Consider the following 19,604-nt stretch of genomic DNA (forward strand, 5'->3'; position numbering starts at 1 on the left):
CATGTCTTTTTCCCCCTTTTATCTCACCATGTCTCTCCTTCTCTCGGCCCCTGTCTTCTTCTGTAAATCTGCCTTTGCAATGTTGATTAATTGGAGGTTGGTCTTTGCACAATTTGACTCACAATTTCTTACTACATTCCCTACTTTTCACGCCTACTTGTCTTCCTTAGATTAAAGAATTATTATTAAGCTCTCTGCTTACTTTTCCCTTAGCTCTGGCTTTGCTGGCATAGTAGCTTTTTGGTTTGAACATATCTTTTCACTCTTAAAGAGTGAAACTATTGTTAAATGGAATTTCATGCAAGAAATGAAAGTATTTAAGCTTAAAGGCATTGTTCTTGCAACCATGATCATAAATTTAGTTTGACATAGTTCCAGAAAATAAGAGTCTACATCAGTTGGCAGATGCAAGTCCATATTAATATATAAGTAGTTAGGCATTAAATAAGGAATGAATACTGCTAATTGACATGTATAGAGATGTTACCTCGGGGACTCAATTCTTCAGCACACAGATGTTGTGCAACACAGGGCAGCAGGGTCAGCTGTGACATTTATACTTCCTAAAAGGAGTTATTTTTGCCCTCTTCCTCTTGCTTCCTCTCTGACTCTCTCCCTTTGAAGAGAGAGGGGATGACATAACACCTGTGATGTTTGAGCTGCTCAAGCAGAGTTCACACACCCGGTGTAGAGGGTTTCTCCAGGCTTCATTACACCTCATAAGTCCAGAAAGTTGACTGAATAGAAAACAGCCAAACACAACAGATAAAAAATAAGTTTAATTATGTTTAATCTACTACGGATATATCGTTAAACTAAACTAAACAACAGCATTTTCCTTCTTCGCCCTCTCTTGACATCCCTCACTTTCTCCATCTCCTGCCCCTTTGACTCTTCTCCTTTTTTCCCTTTTGTGAAGCAACGCACCACACAGCCATTTTCCAGATTACTTCCTCAGCTCCCAAGGAAACAGAAAGATGTATTTTCATATCAAAGCTTTGGCTATTATTAGGTTTTGATTCACTTAAAGACAGCCAGTGGGCTTGGGAAGAGGCACTGTTGGACAATGAGAGATGCTTGGTGATCTGATAATCTGCCAGTCAGATTTGAAATCACTTTACAAATCCTTGCTCGTCCAGACCTTGGCTATATGGACTCCGTATGAGTGTTGCTTGATGGAAGCACAGAGTTCACTTTTGTTCGTCATACAGAAATATAGATAGCCTCTGCTGTTATCTTTCCATCTTCATGCTGAATGACTCATTTCCCTGAGCAGATTGAATCACAGTGCATATCCATCACCAGATTAAGTGCAGCTCCTGATGGCATAGACTGTATTTCTGTCTCTATGCAGCGAGGTGTCTGCATACAACCCTGTCTCCACTCAGCTCTTTATAACATCCTGAGTTACTTTACTCTCTTTCCTCTGCTTCCTCCAAACTAATTTCTCTTTTTCTTGATCTTTCTGCCGAGCAGCGAAATAAACCGCCTGGATCTGGGCCTGACAGTGGAGGTGTGGAATAAAGGGCTGATCTGGGACACCATGGTGGGCACTTTATGGATCCCACTGCGCAGCATACGGCAGTCCAATGAGGTACGCTCCCTCTCTCTCTCTCTGGCTCAGACGTCCCCCAGCATTAGGTTTTATTAGTTTATTCTACATGTACACCAATACTCCAGCCTGAGTGATGAATGAATGCAATCGTAGTGGATCTCACTCTGCGTTGTGTTGCGTGAAAGGTAGTAACTGCACTTCCTGGGATGGTCTCAGCTGGAATCATGAGGAAACACACATTTATAGCGTTGCTCCTGCATAAATGCTCTCCGCGCCTTCCCAGAAGGAAGTCTGGGTAAAAAGAGGAAGTAAAGCTTGCTGGAGCTCAACAAGTACAACTTTACAAAATAAAACTGTGATACTTCCTGTTATAACCCAGAATATCTCCCTTTCGTAGAAAAGTGACCAATCTTTACATGAAACTACATTTACTCTCATAACTACATTATTAAGATATTAACAACATTCTTAGTAACTTAATGAAAATGAAAAAATATAACCCTGAAAATACCAACCTATTCTCTTCAAAATAACATTCTCCACTTAATCCACAGCAGATTTTACAGAGATACAATGTCCTGGTCACAATATAGCCCAACGCACTACTACAACTAGACAATTATTAAAATAACCTAATTATGAATGGGTTATGTGGCTAAATATTTAGTTTTAGAAACATCAAATACTTGATAGAAAGTAACTATAGAGCCTAATATCACCTGTAGGGACTTTTCACAGAATTCTGTTTTCTATTTTTGAAGTGGACAACAGATCAATAGCCGCTACGTGTGCATATATGAAAAATAACAAACATTAAGTAAGTAAACAGTATGTATTAAAACACATCTCCTGATGTCTTTGTGAAATACACTGTATTTGGCATAATCAATGATACATTTCAGTCTTAAATATGCCACTTAATGAAACGAGATACTAAGATGAAGGGAGTGGTTCTCATCAGATTTCTGTCAGGAACTGTGCTGATGCTGTTTTTTCCTTTAATAGTTCAACGTTTTGGGAAATACGCTTATTGTCTTTCTTGCTGAGAGTTAGATGAGAAGTATGAAGCTATAGCCAGGAGGCGATTAGCTGAGCACAAATACAGGAAGTAGGGGGAAACTATTAGCCTGGCTCTCTCTAAAGTTCAAAAATACATCTAGCAGCACGTCTGAAGCTCACTAATTGTATCTCAGTTTTTAAATCCGTATACAAACAGAAATTACACGTTGTGGGTTTAGGGGGGGGTCACGTGCTGTAACTATTTCTTGGTGAACAGCAACCAAGCGCAGTGACTTCCAGGAATTTTGTCGTCACTATCAGGCAATTAACAGATTTAGTCAAAGCTAATGATAGCCTGATAATCAGACTGAATTTACATTTAGTTTTCACTTCGATTACTTCATATCATACTTTTCATATTGTTGAAATAAATGTGAGACGTGGAGCGAGGTTCAGAGGAAGCACTTAACAAAGGGCATATTTATCTTGCAGTAAGTGTTGTTGCATATTTCATATTTCTCTGCCCACTCTTCCTCTATCATTCCCAGGAGGGTCCGGGCCAGTGGCTGACCCTGGACTCCAATGCGATCATGGCTGAGAATGAGATCTGTGGGACCAAAGACCCGACCTTTCACAGGCTGCTGCTCGACACCCGCTTTGAACTGCCACTAGGTTTGGCCTTTCATCATAGTTGTATTGATCCTACCTGGTGCTTTACTCTGTACTTTGTTGCATTTGTATAAGTTAGATTTGAGAAATATATGGATGTTGGAGGATGGAGGAAAATACATTTCTACTGTATCTAGAGTTAGTGCTCCCACTATAATGTCTAGTACTGTTAGTCCTAAAACTACGACATTCACTACTAATGCTGTTACTACAAGTACTACTACTACTACTACAGTACTAACACTACGTCTAGTGCTGTTACTTGAGATAGAAAGTATATTCTTGACCTTGGAAACAGCAGTTGGCAAAAACAATCTCACCCACAAGGTCCATTCAGTTGTTTTGGAGATTTCGATCATGAGTAAGAAGTCCTTAAAATTTGAACATTTATAATTTCATGACAACTGGGCAAAACTCCATCTGCTGAGGAAGATCGTGTGATATGATCAAAAGTGCCAGAGAGCTCTATGGATTTATTCCAGAGCTTATAGAGGAACATACAGAGAGACATGTGTTGATGTGCTGAGTAGAGGAACATGTTGAGTGTTTGTGTCGTGTGCTGCAGACATTCCAGAGGAAGAGGCCAGATACTGGGCCAAGAAGCTCGAACAACTAAATGCCATGAGAGATCAAGATGTAAGAACTCCATTCTTTTCCACATTCCCATCACTCTCTCTGCTCCATCTGTCACATATAGTTTCTCATCTATGTATTCCTTCCTCTTTACAGTATTTAAACCCCTTTCTTACTCTGTTTCTTTTGTGCCTCTTTCTAAATTTTCCACACTCTCTGTAATTACACTCTATGGCTGCCAGTAACAGCAGAATTGCCAGAGTCAATATTTTTTTACCAGCAATTTTCCTCAGAAGAAGTGCTGGATCTTATTTTCTAAGACGTCTGCTGTTGTTGTTTTTCCCTCAGTATCAAGAAGAACAGGAGCGACCACTCCATGCGCCATCCACACAGTGCTGTGAGTGCCACTTCTGCATCCACCGCCTGCTGTTCTGCTGTGTCCTTTTTTGTGCCTCCTCTTTTTTTTCCCCTCTCCTCACTCCCTCCGCTCAGCCGTTCTGACTCTTACTGAGAACGAGACTAGACAGGGGATAGAGATGAGACTGATAGATGAAGCAAAGCATGGAAGGGGGGAGGGAGGGAAGCTGATGTGACGAATCACGCATGCAAGCCTGCCTGAACGCTAGAGTGACTTATAGGTGCTAGATGTGTGATGAATGTGAACTGACATATGCGGGGCTGTCAGACACACACCACCCTGCCTGACTGTCTGTCTGTCTAGTGATGATGACACGGGGAGCAGGTGGATAAGTGTGTATAGTATAAATCTGTGGACGGAGAGGTTGGTTGGTGGTGTGTATTTTCTTGGTTACTTAGCAGCACCAAGGCCAGCAGCATTTGAACAAAAGCTGATTTGGATCTAAGCTTCTTGAGCTTCTTGTGCTTTTCTTTACTCACACACACGTACATACACACTGATTTACCTCACTTATGAGCCCTCTGCACATATATTTACATCTTAAAAGAATTATTTCTCAGGGCTATTTATCTCTACATGTATGTTTACCTGGCTTTGTGGACTGCTGATGTGTTTAATTTGTTGCCCAAACCTAATTTGTCTTTTCCAACTCTATATCTCTTTGCAGGTAATTGGAGTCTGTGGGGAGATCAGCAAAGTAAGTTTCTTTCATGTGCTTCTACTAATGACTTGGAGTAATTCTGTATTTATGGTCCATGTCTCACTTAATGTAATGATCTCCTTGTGTAGTTTTCCTCAGAGACCATTAGCTGCCATGAAAATATTTTTTTTTCTCCACACATCCTTTCAGCTGAGCTTCCTTTCAGCTCATATCCATAATCTCCTGTTGGATTTAAAGTCAAACTGTTAGAATTAAATTGAGTAAAGTTACAGTAGAATAAACTATATGGTGTTTGTAGAAGGGGGGTGGGGGTGCACGTCCACCTCACTTTTATATTTTCAGACATTGTTCTTCGATTGTCCAAATGATAGAAGGTCCGAGTTGATTGAAATGTTGATATACTCATCTGGGTCACCTGCAGTTATTACTGTGCACTCAAAGCAACAAGCTCAGCAAGCAGCAGTGACTGGTGACTACTGTGCTGCGAGTCTTGCCTCTCAAGCTGCATACAGGCTGTTTTACCTTATTGCTGGAGGTTGTTGGGGCAGTATGCAGCCTGAAACAAATGCCTGCAGACACTACTTAGTGAACTGGGTATAGATATTATATAATAATTTATATTTTCATTTACAGTTAATATTCTCTAGAATTGAATCAGTCAAATATAGGAATGTAAATAGATAGTGCTCTTTGTAACAAAGATACAACAATCATCTATCAGAAAGTATCAGGTATCTATGGAGGAAACTGAAAATTATTTTAACAGAACACAGAGGATGGAAAAGATGAAAGATGGAAAACATAATTTTAGCCTAATTTTCTATTTGCCCAATTAATTTGAACATTTTTTGTTGTTTTGTTTTGTTTTTCACATCACTTCTGAAACTAAACTTACGTCCTTGGTTTTTTCAACCATAGCAAAGTAGTTGAAAGTCAGTTTAGCATTTGTTCAGTGATTCACAGCCTGCCTGGTGTTATACAAATTGTCCTAAATCTGAATTTTAAACAAGAAAACAAGAAAAGCATCTGAATTATTTACTATACAAATACTGTATAGTGCAATTCTGCACCATCATCCCCTTCTTGTCTCGCCCCCTCACTTTGTCCCTGCCGTGTTTGTGTTAACAGACGAGGATCCAGACAGCGCTGTGGACGACAGGGACAGCGACTACCGCAGTGAGACCAGTAACAGCATCCCGCCTCCCTACTACACCACCTCCCAGCCCAACGCTTCCATGCACCAGTATCCCATGAGGCACCAGCACTACGGACACTCCTACAACGACGACATCCATGAGCTGGACTACGACCACAGAGCCATGAGGTAACATCCTGCAGCACCCTGCAGGCGCTAACGTAGCCACAACTGAGACTGAGTGGTGTCCTTTTCATGAGATTACCATGCCGGGTTGTCAGAAAGTATCAGCAACATGGAGAAAGGATTTGTTTTGGTGAGACAGGAAGAGAAAAACACCCAAAAGAACAAAACTGTTTAATGTTGAAGATGTAATATCACACTTCCCATCTTAAACAGATATTCCTTAGTGAATAACTTTAGCATTTAGCCGTGAGACAGCTCAGCCCCTGTGGCCTTGTTTTGTTTCACTGTATTGTACATGGTAACATGTTGTCCCACTGTGCTCTCCTCCTCTAGAGAATAACCCCGGCCTCAGTGTATACAAGCATGCTGGGGCGCACAGTTCTTGTATACAGGTCATGTATGAAGTGGGCCTTTGCGGTTATCTTTTCTGTGTGTGCATGTGTGACTGCGTGTGTGCGTGCCTGCATCTTTGTGTGCATGTTGAGTGTGTGAGCATCAGAAATACCCCTGTGACTTGTTGTGACAGAAAATAAATGAATTTCTGGACATAACAGTATATTTCTGAACATGTTTTGGACATTTTTTTCCAATGGCGGCTGATGATCAAAAAGCTCAGAAAAGCTGAAACAGAAAGTTTGACCTTTTTCATTTGGTTAGATTTAGGTGGGTAAAGTAGATCTTCAAGTGTTCGACCTCAGTGAGAGGTCCTTGTGCAGAAACTTAAAGGATAAATTCAGAATTTCTCTTCTTGTCTTTAAACAAAAGTCAGATGTTTATATGAAAGTTGAAATAGGTTTTGTTTGCTGTAATCATTCCTCTTGTTCATAGTGGCCATTAAAAGACCCCTTACCAATGTGCCTCTAATTTAAGTGATGGGGGATTCCACCAACAGTGTTGAGCTGCAGGGATAGTAACACAAAAAGGAAATTTCGCTCTAAAAAGACAGTAATTTAGGAATAAACCCACTTCATTTGAATAACTCAGACTGCTGAAGCCTCGAATTAACTTCAGATGAACTTTGGAATTAATTTTTGACCAGAACGAGGACTGCAGATTTCGTCCCCTATCAGGAAGAATGATCACAGCAAGCAAAACCTGCTTCAATGTTCGTCAGTGTATGAACACCTGACTATTGTTTTAAGACAGGCTTGTAAGAACTGTGAACCTTTCCTTTGACCGGGCAGTGCAGACGCTCAGTTTGGTTAGAGCTTTCTTTGAAAGATTTGCACTGAGCTCTACTGATGCTCCTCTCCCACCTCTTCCCTCCTCCCCACCTTCCTCCCTGCTCCTCTTACCAGACGCTATGATAGTTTAGACTCGGCCACCAACGGGCGCAGCGATATCGACTCAGGCTCAGGGTCGAGCCGGCGCACCAGTCGTCAGTATTCTCTAGACAGTAGGCATTCACTGTCCGATAGGTGGGTCTCTGTACCTCCTCTCCAACTCCTCCTCCTCTTCCTCCTCCTGCTCCGGCCTGTGACTCCGTCTCGCTGTGACGTCAGTGGTGGACTTGTCCCGTCCTCCTCGCTCGCTGTGCTTGCATGCATGCGCTCTTACCCTATCTCTGTATATGTATATTCTATACTTTTAGAAAACTACTGGTCCTGCATCTATATTTACTGTGTTCCTGGTGAACAATCCCAAATCAGTATCACAAATGATGTATCATACTCATCTTCATCATTGTTAAACTCTTATAAGTCTGCGCAAGTGTTGTGTTTATGTGTGTGGGCGAGTGATGGACAAGATACGTGTATGTGTGTATGTTGTTTTGTGACCATCAGAGACAGAGAGGTTAATTGTTGGTTGGAGTTTGTGGAAGAGTCTGTGTGAATCTGTGCGTGTGTGAATCTGTTGTCGCGACAGCCAGTTATTACAGCCTCATCCTGAGACTTTAAGAAGAGACCTGTCTTATTCTGGGTGTCCCATACTTGGCAATTATACACATTTAATTTCCACTTGTAAGACAGCAGGGAGCCTTTAGCCCAATAATGGGGCCCTAGCAGAGACGCCAAGACAGATTACGTTCATTTTCTCCATGTTTTTTTTATTTTTTATTATTATTCTTTGCAAAGAAAAAGGGCAGACGTGTATTTAGACACATTATGCAAGCATTTGTCACTGTCTGTGTCAGTCTTTGTGTTGGATGAGAGAAAGATTGTGAGATAGGTGATAAATAGAAAAGAACAGGGGTGTCGTGAGTGAGTGTTTAGTGCTCACAGCCCGAAGCCATAATACAGTTCTCTCCTATGCTGCTCCTGCACCACGCATTATTGAACCAACATGTAATCAATAGAGACAAAACAATAGTTGTGTGTGTCTGTTTGTGTGTGTGAGGAATTCTTTTTGCATGTGTCTCAAATCTCTCTCTGACTCATGGTCTGTCTCAGCGTCTAACAGCCTCATTCATCATCGTGAATAAATATTATTCACTTATTTATCTGCAGAAAGAGATTGTTTTTGTCCTGCCAGGCTAATAAATTATCCTCAACCTCTCCAGGTTCTCTTTCATTTGAGTAGGTCTATTTATACCTTTTTTGTATGGTGTGTGTTTCTGTATATGTGTGAACTAGTATCCATAGTAACCTTTCCCATTACTAAAAAGATGAGTCCCCTTGCAGTTACATAGATGCATCACTAGCCTAAACCCTCCTGCTCTGATTTTTTTTATTGGTTGGTTTAAAGGTCACTCCTGTCTCCCTCCTCGGCCCCAACACAAGTTCCTTAAGTGCCAATCTCCTTATTGTGCAAGTGTGGACACTCCCCTAGTTTACTTTTAAACCTGTGTGGGTGTGTTTATGTAACAGGTGTCTGTATCTCCCCCTCCCTTCAGTCCCACAGACAGTCGTTACGCCTCGTCAGGCGAGTTGAGTCGAGGCAGCTCTCAGCTCAGCGAGGAGTTTGTTCCCGAGGACGGCGAGAGCTTGCGAGGTTCGGAGTTCTACGATGAAAACGACTCCTACCACTCCTGCCACTCCTCCGTCAGCTATGGCAAAGGGGACTCCCCAGTCTGGGATGGTGAAGACCCACAAGGCGTCTACAGCGACGAGGGAGGCTACCTCAAAGATGGAGGGGAAGAGGGGGCGCTGTATGCCGAGGAGGAGGGTGACATGTACGGGGAAGAAGGAGAGTACAACTACGAAGATGAGGAGGAGATGCCCTATGAGGAAGATGAAGATATGTATCCACTTGACGGCACACTCAGCGAAGACCAGGAGCCGCCCTACACCCCCACACCCACAAGCACTGCCCCCACTCTGTTGCCCCCCTCTGATGGTCTGTCCTCCACCAGGCCACCGCTGGAGAAGCAGGCGTCGTTGCATCAGCAGCGACCAGCCCATGATCAGCTCCAGCCCCCCAGCACAGCTCCTGGTCTACCTCCAGTCACACAGGACGACACGTTGCCCCCTTTCAGTGCAGAATCCACCAAGCCTCCATTTGCACCCACCCAGCCAGCTCTGTCTACCTCCACTACATCCACCCCCACGACTACATCACAGGTTCCAGCTCCAGACACCAAGCCCCTGGAGCCTGAGCCTAAATCTGAGGTGCTGCTGGAGGAACCTCGACCCCCCGAGCAGCCTCCAGCGGCAGAGAGTGTCCTTCCAGCTCCTGAGGAGAAAACAGAGGAGCCACCCGTTCCAAGGTGAGCTCTGTTCATACACTTCATTGAGGAAAAATAAGCTTTCACACACTGTCAACACTAAGGTAGCTACATTTCAGTACAAAGATGTTCATCTGACAGTCTTTGTGGCAACAACCACTGGGGACCTCACAGCCAATTATCCAAAAGAGGAAAACAGGAAACAGGCACTGGGGAAGGGAAAGGAAAAACATGTAGGGCCTGTCCAGACAAACCAGCACCATTCTAATAACACAGCCAATTTAAGTTGGAGTAAATTGTAGGTTTAAGTTAAGGAGTAAATTGATTATCTCCATTTTCTGAATCATCATGTTTTCTCCTACACACCTATCTGTAATCAGGTAGCAAAGACTACTTTTCTTTGAGACTAGCTTCACAGAGGACACATACAAGCACATGTATGAATAACTTCTTGAAAATGCTGTTCCTTCTTCAATCATGCTTTTAGCTTCCCAAAGAGGGAAATCATGGAGCCTGGTCCTGCCAGAGCCAAAGCCAACTGGCTTCGACTTTTCAGCAGAGTGCGACTACAGCTGCAAGAGGTACAGCCTGTGTGTGTGTGTGTGTGTGTGTGTGTGTGTGTGTTTTAATGTATCTTTGTGCACATAGGTGTGCATTCTTGCAACATGCATTCATGCCAGGTGAATGTGATATGTCGTCTTTGTTTTTTGCTCTGCTTTAATTCACAAGTCTTTTACTTGAGATCATTGACTTGTTGCATCAGTCCCTGCATGTCCTACTGTTGCTGTGTTTTGTTTGTTTTTTTATTCCAGCGTTTGTTGACTGGTCCACCGCTTTTCCCATTTTTTGGTTATTGCTGTGAATTATATTGTCTTGTGTTTATTTGATAGTTTCTGTTTACCCCTTGTACTGTTTTGCCATTTCATTATTTTCTTTTCAGTTGTTTGCCATCCTCGTAACGATTTGCATGTAGTCCATTCTGATTACCCATGGCGGGAGCAGACGCTCAGGTGGGTGTGGCCAGTAGTGTGTTAATCAATCTAATCTATATTGTATGTATCCTGTGAGGCTCGTAGATATTTATGGGGAGCCAAGCAACACATCAGAAGCTGCTGTAAGCCTGCTAAGTGTCATATACAAAGCCTGCCGTTTATACAGCAATCGTGACTATTTCTGTGCGTCAGTGTGATGTGAGTATCAATGCTGTGTGTCAGTCTTTGAGCGGGCAGGCAGACAAAGAACATGTCTTTCGATAATAGAGCAGACAGAAATAGAGGAATGATTACACGGACGGCCATCTGGCTACAATCTACTTTTACTATTATTCTTAAAGACGCCACTGCTGATGTCAATAATCCCCACTCTCACTCAGAAAGACACAACTCAGCTACACCACTCTCCTCACCTCCCCTTATTTCTTTCTATCTCCCACTTGTACCACTGTTGTATTATTAATTTGTCAATTCTGGGAACACTTGCAGTCATTGTGGCTACAGCTACTAGTGAAACTCACCATTAAATAGTGCTTTTTGCTAAGGAACAATATATAGCATGTCTCTATTTTGTTGTTGTCAGTATAAAGAACAATATAAAAGCACTGTATACAGTACTATAATACGCTATGCTTCCAGCCACAGCTCTAATGGCACCCTGCTTGCCTCTCTTTCTCATCTCATCTCTCGCTTTCTCCTCAGGCCCGAGGAGAAAGTGTTGGCATCGCCTCTCTGCTTTTATCAGCAGGGTAAGTAACCATGACGCTGTTTCTACTACAGTCATTGAAAATCTATAACTTACCAACCAAAAGGCAAACCCATGGCCTTAATGTCTGAATGCATTTATTGTCTAATTGATTTGTTGCGTCCAGGTTCAAGTTAACAACTGTGGTTGAAAAACTAGCTGGTGTTGAATCCCGCTCTGTGCATGTTTTGTCTCCAGGATGGGTGGTGCTCTGTATAGCATTGACAGCATGCCAGACCTCAGGAAGAGGAAAGCTATGCCTCTGGTCAGAGATCTGGTGAGTTTCTGCACTAATCTCTTTATATTCCCCTGACTGAGTGTCTCACATCTCTCCAGTCCATCTATCACTCGGCTCAGCAGTCAGCGCTCTCATCTACTAAACCTACTCCTGTTTTCCCTCTGAATCTCTGCTGTCCTTTCTCATCTTATTCTCCTTACCTTATTGTTCTTTTCTTTTCTTCATTTCTCCTTCTTTTCACTCCTCTTCCTCTCTGTCTACATCCCCTCTGCTAACAGACAATACATTTCCCTGCTGTTACAGCCTGACAGGGCAAGCTGCAGGGCTAAGGGGCCACTGGCATGGCCAGAGGTTTCCTCTGACTGACACTGATGTCTGCTAGATGCTGTCATTTAACAGACCTTTCATTACCCCACGCTGTCATCGTCCCCGTGCCTCCCTGACACTGTCTCATTAGGGATAAGACTGTGGGAAATATAAATCCTCTGGAGAAAGCAGTAACTCATTCATACAAGTCACTTCCTCAGAGTATCTTGGACTATTATACAGCCTGGACAGCATTATCACTTTCCTACCTTTGTTAAAATGACAGGAGGCTCAAATGTTATTAGTAAATACACATTAAGCTCAGAATATGGATAGAAACACTATGGTGTTTCAGCTTGTCAGAAAGACAAATCAAAGAAAACCTTGAAGGAATAATTTGGGGAAACATTCTTGTTTGCTTTCTTACCGACAGTTAGAAGAGAAGATTGATTAACTGAGCAGCCGAAAGTCTAGAAGGAAGGGAAACAGATTTCCTGGCTAAGAACTTGTAATTTTTACACTTTGCTTTTTGTGCAGATTAACCAAATTAAATACTACATAAATTAGTGAGCTTTAGCTGTGCTGGTAGGCAGATTTTATTACCTTCAGACAGAGCCAGGCTAGCTGTTTCCCCCTGTATCCAGTCTTTCTGCTAAGCTAAGCTAACTGGCAGCCGGATATAGCTTTATGTTTAACCGACAGAGTGGTTTCAAACTTCTCAAACTCTTGGCGAGAAAGCAAATGAGAGTACAGTATTTGTCCGAATGAACAACTGTTGCTTCTGTTCTACAAGTTCAGTAGTGGAGGCTAGGCTATAAAAACTTTAGATTAACTGCCAGGTGCAGCTCAGTGTTCCTGCACACACCAGATCCCAGCGTTGCCACACACAAGTGATTATCTCAGATGGCTGTCTTCATTATTTATCTTACTGTCACAAAGTAACAGTCACCGTGCTGTGACAGGCTCAGGCAGGTGCCCCTATGTTTCTCTTCCTCTCTCCGTCTCTCGCTTTCACACATGCACACACACACACACACACTCGCACCTCGTCAGAGTGTCTCAGGTAATTGATCAGACAGGGCGGGGGCCTGGCTGAATGAGCAGTGATCACAGGCTCTTTCTTTCAGATATCAAATGCTCAGGTATGGTTGCAGCTGTGACTTCCTTGCACTTAAAGTCTCCACATCTGGCTGTAGATTCTTCCTTGTGTGACCCCCCCCCCCCCCCCATTGTGGATGACCATCCTTGTTTAATCACAATAACTACAGAATATGCACAATTACTGCATCATTTCTCAACATCTCCTTTGCATTTTTTATTCTCTATGGACCCCAACTCTTTCTTGCCTTTTTCTAATATGAAATCTCTCCCTTGTTCCTCCCACCTTCACTGCACTGCCACAGGCTATGGTGAGTAACACCAACACCATTTGCTATCAAAACAAAAACAAAGTTATACCACTTTTCTTGAGTCACCAGCAAACTGATCACTCTTATGAGAGGAAGCACTTGCAGCTGTCACCTCGAGGTTTGCTGTAACTATTCAGGGGAACATTGCCAGACAGACAGTAATAATACACATTGCCTCCCACAGGCTGCACTGAGATTTGTTTTGATAAAAAGAATAAGATATTGAGGTGGGAGCTGAGAGAAACTGACCCCTCCTTTCTTCTGCCACTCAGTCCTTGGTGCAGAACTCCAGGAAGGCCGGCATCACCTCGGCCCTGACGTCCAGCACCCTGCATAACGAAGAGCTGGTCAGTCACAGTGTTAATTCACATCGTGCCAAAAGTCATTCCATCACCTGAACACTCTGCTGACGCCGCACTTCTCTCTTCTGTACCCTCGTAGAAGAGTCATGTCTACAAGAAGACCCTCCAGGCCCTCATATATCCCATCTCCTGCACCACCCCACACAATTTTGAGGTGTGGACAGCCACCACACCCACTTACTGCTACGAGTGTGAGGGACTGCTGTGGGGTATTGCTCGCCAGGGCATGCGCTGTACCGAGTGTGGAGTCAAATGCCACGAGAAGTGTCAAGATTTACTTAATGCTGATTGTCTGCAAAGTAAGTGAAACGCCGGAAAACATTACCTCTATTTTAGCTCCTGAAGCAGGGTTGAGAGACTGGATTAAAAATATGATGATGTATGTTAAATACAGGGCTACAGTCAGGAGATGTTAGCTTAGCTTAGCATAAAGACTGGAAACAAGGGGGAACAGCTAGCTAGGCTCTGTCGAAAGGTAAAAAAAAAAAATTATACCAAGTTTTTTGTACGGATAAGACAAATGAGAAATAACGTGTTAATTTGTTTACTTTATTGGTACTAATAGGCAGATTTTGTTACCTCCAGACAGAGCCAGGCCAGCGCCATATTTATAGTACAGATATAAGAGTGGTATCGATCTTCTCATCTAACTCTTGGCAAGAAAGCGAATAAGCCTATATCCCAAAACTGTTCCTTTAAATGTGTAATTACATATTTACTGCTTGGCCTAAAATTGGCTTTTCATAGCCCATAATATTCTGGGATATATAGGATCCAAAGCTTAGATGCCACTTTGTATTATAAATATTTACAGGAGCTGAACATTTGCTGACTTTATGGTTTAGATTTCTTGCTGTGTCAGTGCAGCTTCTGTTTTATTAATAATAGTAAACTATCTAGTCCATCTATTTCCTCTTATCTCTATTTGTCAATGCCTCCTCCTCCTCCTTCTCTCACTTTCTTATTTTCTTGAGAGGATATTAAAAGCCATTTGTCTTTTGTTGTCATCCACCTCTCCCTTTCCATCTCTCTTTTACTCAGCATTTTATAGCTCCACAAATGTGTCCGCCTCTCATTCATGAAATATAGCCAAGTTTTTCATCACCTACACCATCTTAATCTCTGTTCTGTATTTTATATTGAAATCTCAGTTTGAAATGTTCCTATAACTTGTAGAAATGTATCCTCCATGCACCTTTCTGCTCCGTTTTTGTTATCTAGAATGACTGTGTGTCTACTATAAGCCAACTTACGTCAAACAATTCTCTCATGATACCACTTCTAATTGCTTTTACACGTCTATCCTTTTCTTTCTCATGTTAATTTTCCCGCTAACCAGGAGCAGCAGAGAAGAGCTCCAAACACGGTGCGGAGGACCGAACCCAGAACATCATCATGGTTCTGAAGGATCGCATGAAGATCCGCGAGAGGAACAAACCTGAGATCTTTGAACTCATTCAGGAGGTGTTCGCCATCGTAAAGGCCACCCACGTCACCCACATGAAGCAGATCAAACAGAGCGTGCTCGATGGCACCTCTAAATGGTCGGCCAAGATCAGCATCACAGGTGAGAGTGAAGTCAAATTTGCACAGTACAGTAGCTTTGAACAGATCTGGCTGACGCTGTCAACATCAAAGTCAGAGGCATGTGTCAGGTGTTTGTGTCTATAAAAAGAGACAAGCTGGCGTTTGTATGAAGAGAGCACAGGTGGCGTTTGTGGGGCAGTAGAGCAGAAGGTCACATGATTTAAGAAGCATCTGTTTGCATCCAAACACACACACACACACACACACACACACACACACACACACACACACACACACACACACACACACACAGTGGCTGACCAGCTTGGAATTTGTTTTCTTCTTTCTAGTGTTGTGTGCCCAGGGTCTACAAGCCAAGGATAAAACCGGTTCCAGTGATCCTTATGTGACCGTGCAGGTGGGAAAGACCAAAAAGAGGACCAAGACCATCTACGGCAACCTCAACCCGGTCTGGGAGGAGACATTTAATTTGTGAGTCAAGACCTCTTGGAAACATATGTGACATTTGTAAGAGTTAGGGCTCCAAATAATAATTATTTTCATTACCAGTTACTATGTTGGTCATTTTTTCCACTTATTTGATTTGTTATTTAGCCAAGTGAAACGTCATATATTTGAAGAAAATGCTAATCATGATTTCTCCAAATTGCAGTCAAAAACCCAAAGACTCATTTTATAGTGATAGAAAACAGAGAAAACTAGCAAATCACCGCATTTGAGAAGCTTTAACCAACAGATGTTTGGCATCTTTGCTTGGCTAATGACTTAAAGGAATAATTGATTATTGATATTTTTATATTATATATACAGTATGTACCTTCCAGCTAATGGAGATAAAGATTTCTATCTTCCTTCTGTTTATTAAATAAAATGTATTTAGGTTTGTTTTGTTTACACTTATATATGATATCGAATGAGTCATGGTAGTAATTCATCTGGTCTTCTTGGCCCACTGTCAGTGTAACTGCTATATCTGGTAGCTGGTGCTGACTCTTTGGTTGTGTCTGTTTAGTGAATGTCACAACTCCTCAGACCGCATCAAGGTGCGAGTGTGGGATGAGGACGACGACATAAAGTCTCGTGTGAAGCAGAAGTTCAAACGGGAGTCAGATGACTTCCTCGGTCAAACTATTATCGAGGTCCGCACTTTGAGCGGAGAGATGGACGTCTGGTACAATCTGGGTCAGTCGAATCACGTCGTGTCCGTTGAATTGATAGTCCACGTCACCTTTACTGTAAACTGTATTGATACAACAGCTTCTTACCTCCATGATCAGCTCACCTCACTTTGCAGTTATATGAATGACCTAACTTTTTTTTTAGTTTGTTAACTGTGTTGCTGTGTGTCTCATGCTCTTCACAGACAAGCGTACAGACAAATCAGCTGTGTCTGGAGCTATTCGCATGCACATCAACGTAGAGATCAAAGGAGAGGAGACGGTCGCCCCCTACCACGTTCAGTACACCTGTTTGCATGAAGTAAGCTCAGTGTGTGTGTGTTTGAACAGGGGAACATAATAAGATACTGTACTTAGAGCTGTACTGAGATACTGTTTTGAGATACTTGCAAAATAAGAGAATCTATATAACATGTCAAACTTTAAACTACCAAACAAACAGCATATATCCAGGCCTCCCAAAACAGTAGAAAACTAAAACAGGTTGATGCGTTAATACCTTTTCCCTCTGAAAGGAACTGTTCTTCTGATACTTATTCCTGTGCTTTCACTTGAACCCTCAATATGCAGTTTGTGTGCAGCGGGGCATTTAAATATAACATTTGAATCCAGGAATCTTTTTTGATGCATTGCTACTTTAGGTTTATAGTACTTTTCCCACCATTGTCTGTGTACCGGTGTGTATCTCCGTGCAAAGTCATCCTATGGAGCCATGCCAAACAGGTTAATTTACATGACTGATGTTCAGTGTCATAATGGATCCATTCCAAATGAAACTTAAGTTAATTCTCCGTGAAGTTTGCTTTGGTCTCATAAGATAAAGACCACTTCCAGACATCAGACCTATTTCTAGTCTGGCTCTGTGCTGATTGATTGTAGACCTATCACAGCCTTGTATAGAGTCATTCCTCGGTCCATTACTCAACAGAGCTGAACCTTAACAGACAAATGACCACTGTTATTGCTGCACATAAGTGGCCATAAACCACATAGCCAACTCAGAATGTTTTACAGCAGCATATTGCTTTATGGTTGAGTAGTCGAGACAGCACCTTGTGTTGGCCTCATAATGTAGTTTAATGGCTATTCATGTAGCACAGCCATTTAAAGATAAACAGATCGTGGCTTGTAATCTGCTCTGTTTTTGTACAATGAAACGTATAGAAACTGAGAGATGTACGAATGTTCAGCCTAGCTTTGTAATGATACAATTACAATCATTTGAACATGCTGACAAGTAGTGACACACACTCAAGCAACCATGGCCACTCCTGTGTTCCTTCAACACAACTGTATCCCTAAACATGACAAAGCTCTTAATAATAATCATTTCTATCAATTCTGTCTCTAACTCTCTCTCCGGTTCCTCTCTGTAGAACCTCTTCCACTATGTGACAGACATCCAGAACAACGGTGTGGTGAAGATCCCTGATGCCAAAGGGGATGATGCATGGAAAGTCTATTTTGAGGAGACTCCCCAGGAGATTGTAGATGAGTTTGCCATGCGTTATGGAGTGGAGTCCATCTACCAGGCCATGACGTATGTTGCCGTCTGAAAGCCTGAATTCTGAATATCACTATTTTGGGAAGAATACCCTCTGTTTTTGCGTTCATTGTCAGTTGTTTTCATGCATCGAGCTCTCTGTAAAGTATCCTGTGTTTGCTTACACGTCTCTCCCTCATTTGCAGTCACTTTGCCTGCCTGTCATCTAAGTACATGTGCCCAGGTGTGCCTGCAGTGATGAGTACCCTGCTGGCTAACATCAATGCCTACTACGCTCACACCACCCAGGCAACGAACAACGTGTCTGCCTCTGACCGTTTTGCTGCTTCTAATTTTGGGGTGAGTCCCTGCAGACACATTTAACGGAATCAATAAATAATAACAAATCAATGCAATCATAACGTTAAAATCTGTTACCATGTGTGTTATAATGCCTACAGAAAGAGCGATTTGTTAAGCTTCTAGACCAGCTTCACAACTCTCTGAGGATCGACCTCTCCATGTACCGAGTAAGATTGTTCTCCATTTTGCTGTTTGCACTCATATATTATCTTGAAAAAGTTTATAATAGATGACAGCTAATAATGAGTGTATAGCTCCCCTCTCTTTCTCTACTGTACTTTCTTTCTGTGCCTTTCTTTCTCTGCTCATCTGTCTCTTTGTGAGACACAGTAAAACAAAGCAGGCGGATGTGTTAATTAGAGTGACAGCTCCTGTGCTGAAACATGCTCAGACACATTCAGGAAACACTGCACACCCACACAGTAACAAGTGGAAATTGTGTTGCTATGCTGGATCGGTCCCACAGACACAAACACGCACACAAACACACACCGGACAAGGATGGATGTGATGTCATGTGTTGTGGCTCACTGTATTTTTTTTTTCCGTCTGACTGCAGAACAATTTCCCTGCCAGCAGCCCCGAGAGGCTGCAGGACCTCAAGTCCACTGTGGACCTCCTCACCAGTATCACCTTCTTCAGAATGAAGGTACCGCCCATCCCTTTGTCTTCGTCTGTCAAAGCCTTTTTGGTTTTCTTCTGTATTTTACCCTAACACCCACCCTGTTGCCGTGTTGCTCAGTGTATTTCCTCAGAGGCTTTAAGTCTGATATGAAAAGCAGAAGAATCATATTTTATTTGTCTTTGTAATCAAGATGAACATGAAGACAATTCTGAAGTGCCATAATTTGTTTAATTAATGTCAATGTGTGTGCACTTGTTTAACTGTCTCTCTTTTGTGTGTGTGTGTGTGTGTGTGTGTGTGTGTGTGTGTGTGTGTGTGTGTGTGTGTGTGTGTGTGTGTGTGTGTGTGTGTGTGTGTGTATGTGTGTGTGTTCAGGTCCAAGAGCTTCAGTCTCCACCCAGAGCCAGTCAGGTAGTGAAGGATTGTGTCAAAGCCTGTCTCAACTCCACCTACGAGTACATCTTCAATAACTGTCATGAGCTGTACAGCCGCGAGTATCAGACAGACCCGGTAAGAAAAAACTATTGAATATCTGTGTAGGTGTGAGTGAATGTC

At 42.5% G+C, this 19,604-nt stretch overlaps 1 protein-coding gene across 1 annotated transcript in view; it reads left to right on the forward strand.

Moving 5' to 3' along the window:
- The window catches only part of unc13a (unc-13 homolog A (C. elegans)), a 42,952-nt gene that overhangs the window by 5,244 nt on the left and 18,104 nt on the right, over nucleotides 1-19,604 (forward strand). The window contains exons 4-26 of the mRNA XM_070909632.1: nucleotides 1,477-1,594; nucleotides 3,103-3,226; nucleotides 3,789-3,859; nucleotides 4,145-4,193; nucleotides 4,882-4,911; nucleotides 6,004-6,199; nucleotides 7,495-7,614; nucleotides 9,030-9,842; nucleotides 10,288-10,381; nucleotides 11,495-11,541; nucleotides 11,736-11,814; nucleotides 13,485-13,490; nucleotides 13,763-13,837; nucleotides 13,932-14,151; nucleotides 15,192-15,419; nucleotides 15,730-15,871; nucleotides 16,413-16,582; nucleotides 16,764-16,879; nucleotides 17,955-18,118; nucleotides 18,268-18,421; nucleotides 18,523-18,591; nucleotides 18,984-19,073; nucleotides 19,425-19,559. Of these exons, the coding sequence (XP_070765733.1) occupies nucleotides 1,477-1,594; nucleotides 3,103-3,226; nucleotides 3,789-3,859; nucleotides 4,145-4,193; nucleotides 4,882-4,911; nucleotides 6,004-6,199; nucleotides 7,495-7,614; nucleotides 9,030-9,842; nucleotides 10,288-10,381; nucleotides 11,495-11,541; nucleotides 11,736-11,814; nucleotides 13,485-13,490; nucleotides 13,763-13,837; nucleotides 13,932-14,151; nucleotides 15,192-15,419; nucleotides 15,730-15,871; nucleotides 16,413-16,582; nucleotides 16,764-16,879; nucleotides 17,955-18,118; nucleotides 18,268-18,421; nucleotides 18,523-18,591; nucleotides 18,984-19,073; nucleotides 19,425-19,559 (3,310 nt within the window). The remainder of the gene's footprint in view (nucleotides 1-1,476; nucleotides 1,595-3,102; nucleotides 3,227-3,788; nucleotides 3,860-4,144; nucleotides 4,194-4,881; nucleotides 4,912-6,003; nucleotides 6,200-7,494; nucleotides 7,615-9,029; nucleotides 9,843-10,287; nucleotides 10,382-11,494; nucleotides 11,542-11,735; nucleotides 11,815-13,484; nucleotides 13,491-13,762; nucleotides 13,838-13,931; nucleotides 14,152-15,191; nucleotides 15,420-15,729; nucleotides 15,872-16,412; nucleotides 16,583-16,763; nucleotides 16,880-17,954; nucleotides 18,119-18,267; nucleotides 18,422-18,522; nucleotides 18,592-18,983; nucleotides 19,074-19,424; nucleotides 19,560-19,604) is intronic.

The sequence above is a fragment of the Enoplosus armatus genome, chromosome 7, assembly GCF_043641665.1.
Source record: "Enoplosus armatus isolate fEnoArm2 chromosome 7, fEnoArm2.hap1, whole genome shotgun sequence".
Lineage (NCBI taxonomy): Eukaryota > Metazoa > Chordata > Actinopteri > Centrarchiformes > Enoplosidae > Enoplosus > Enoplosus armatus.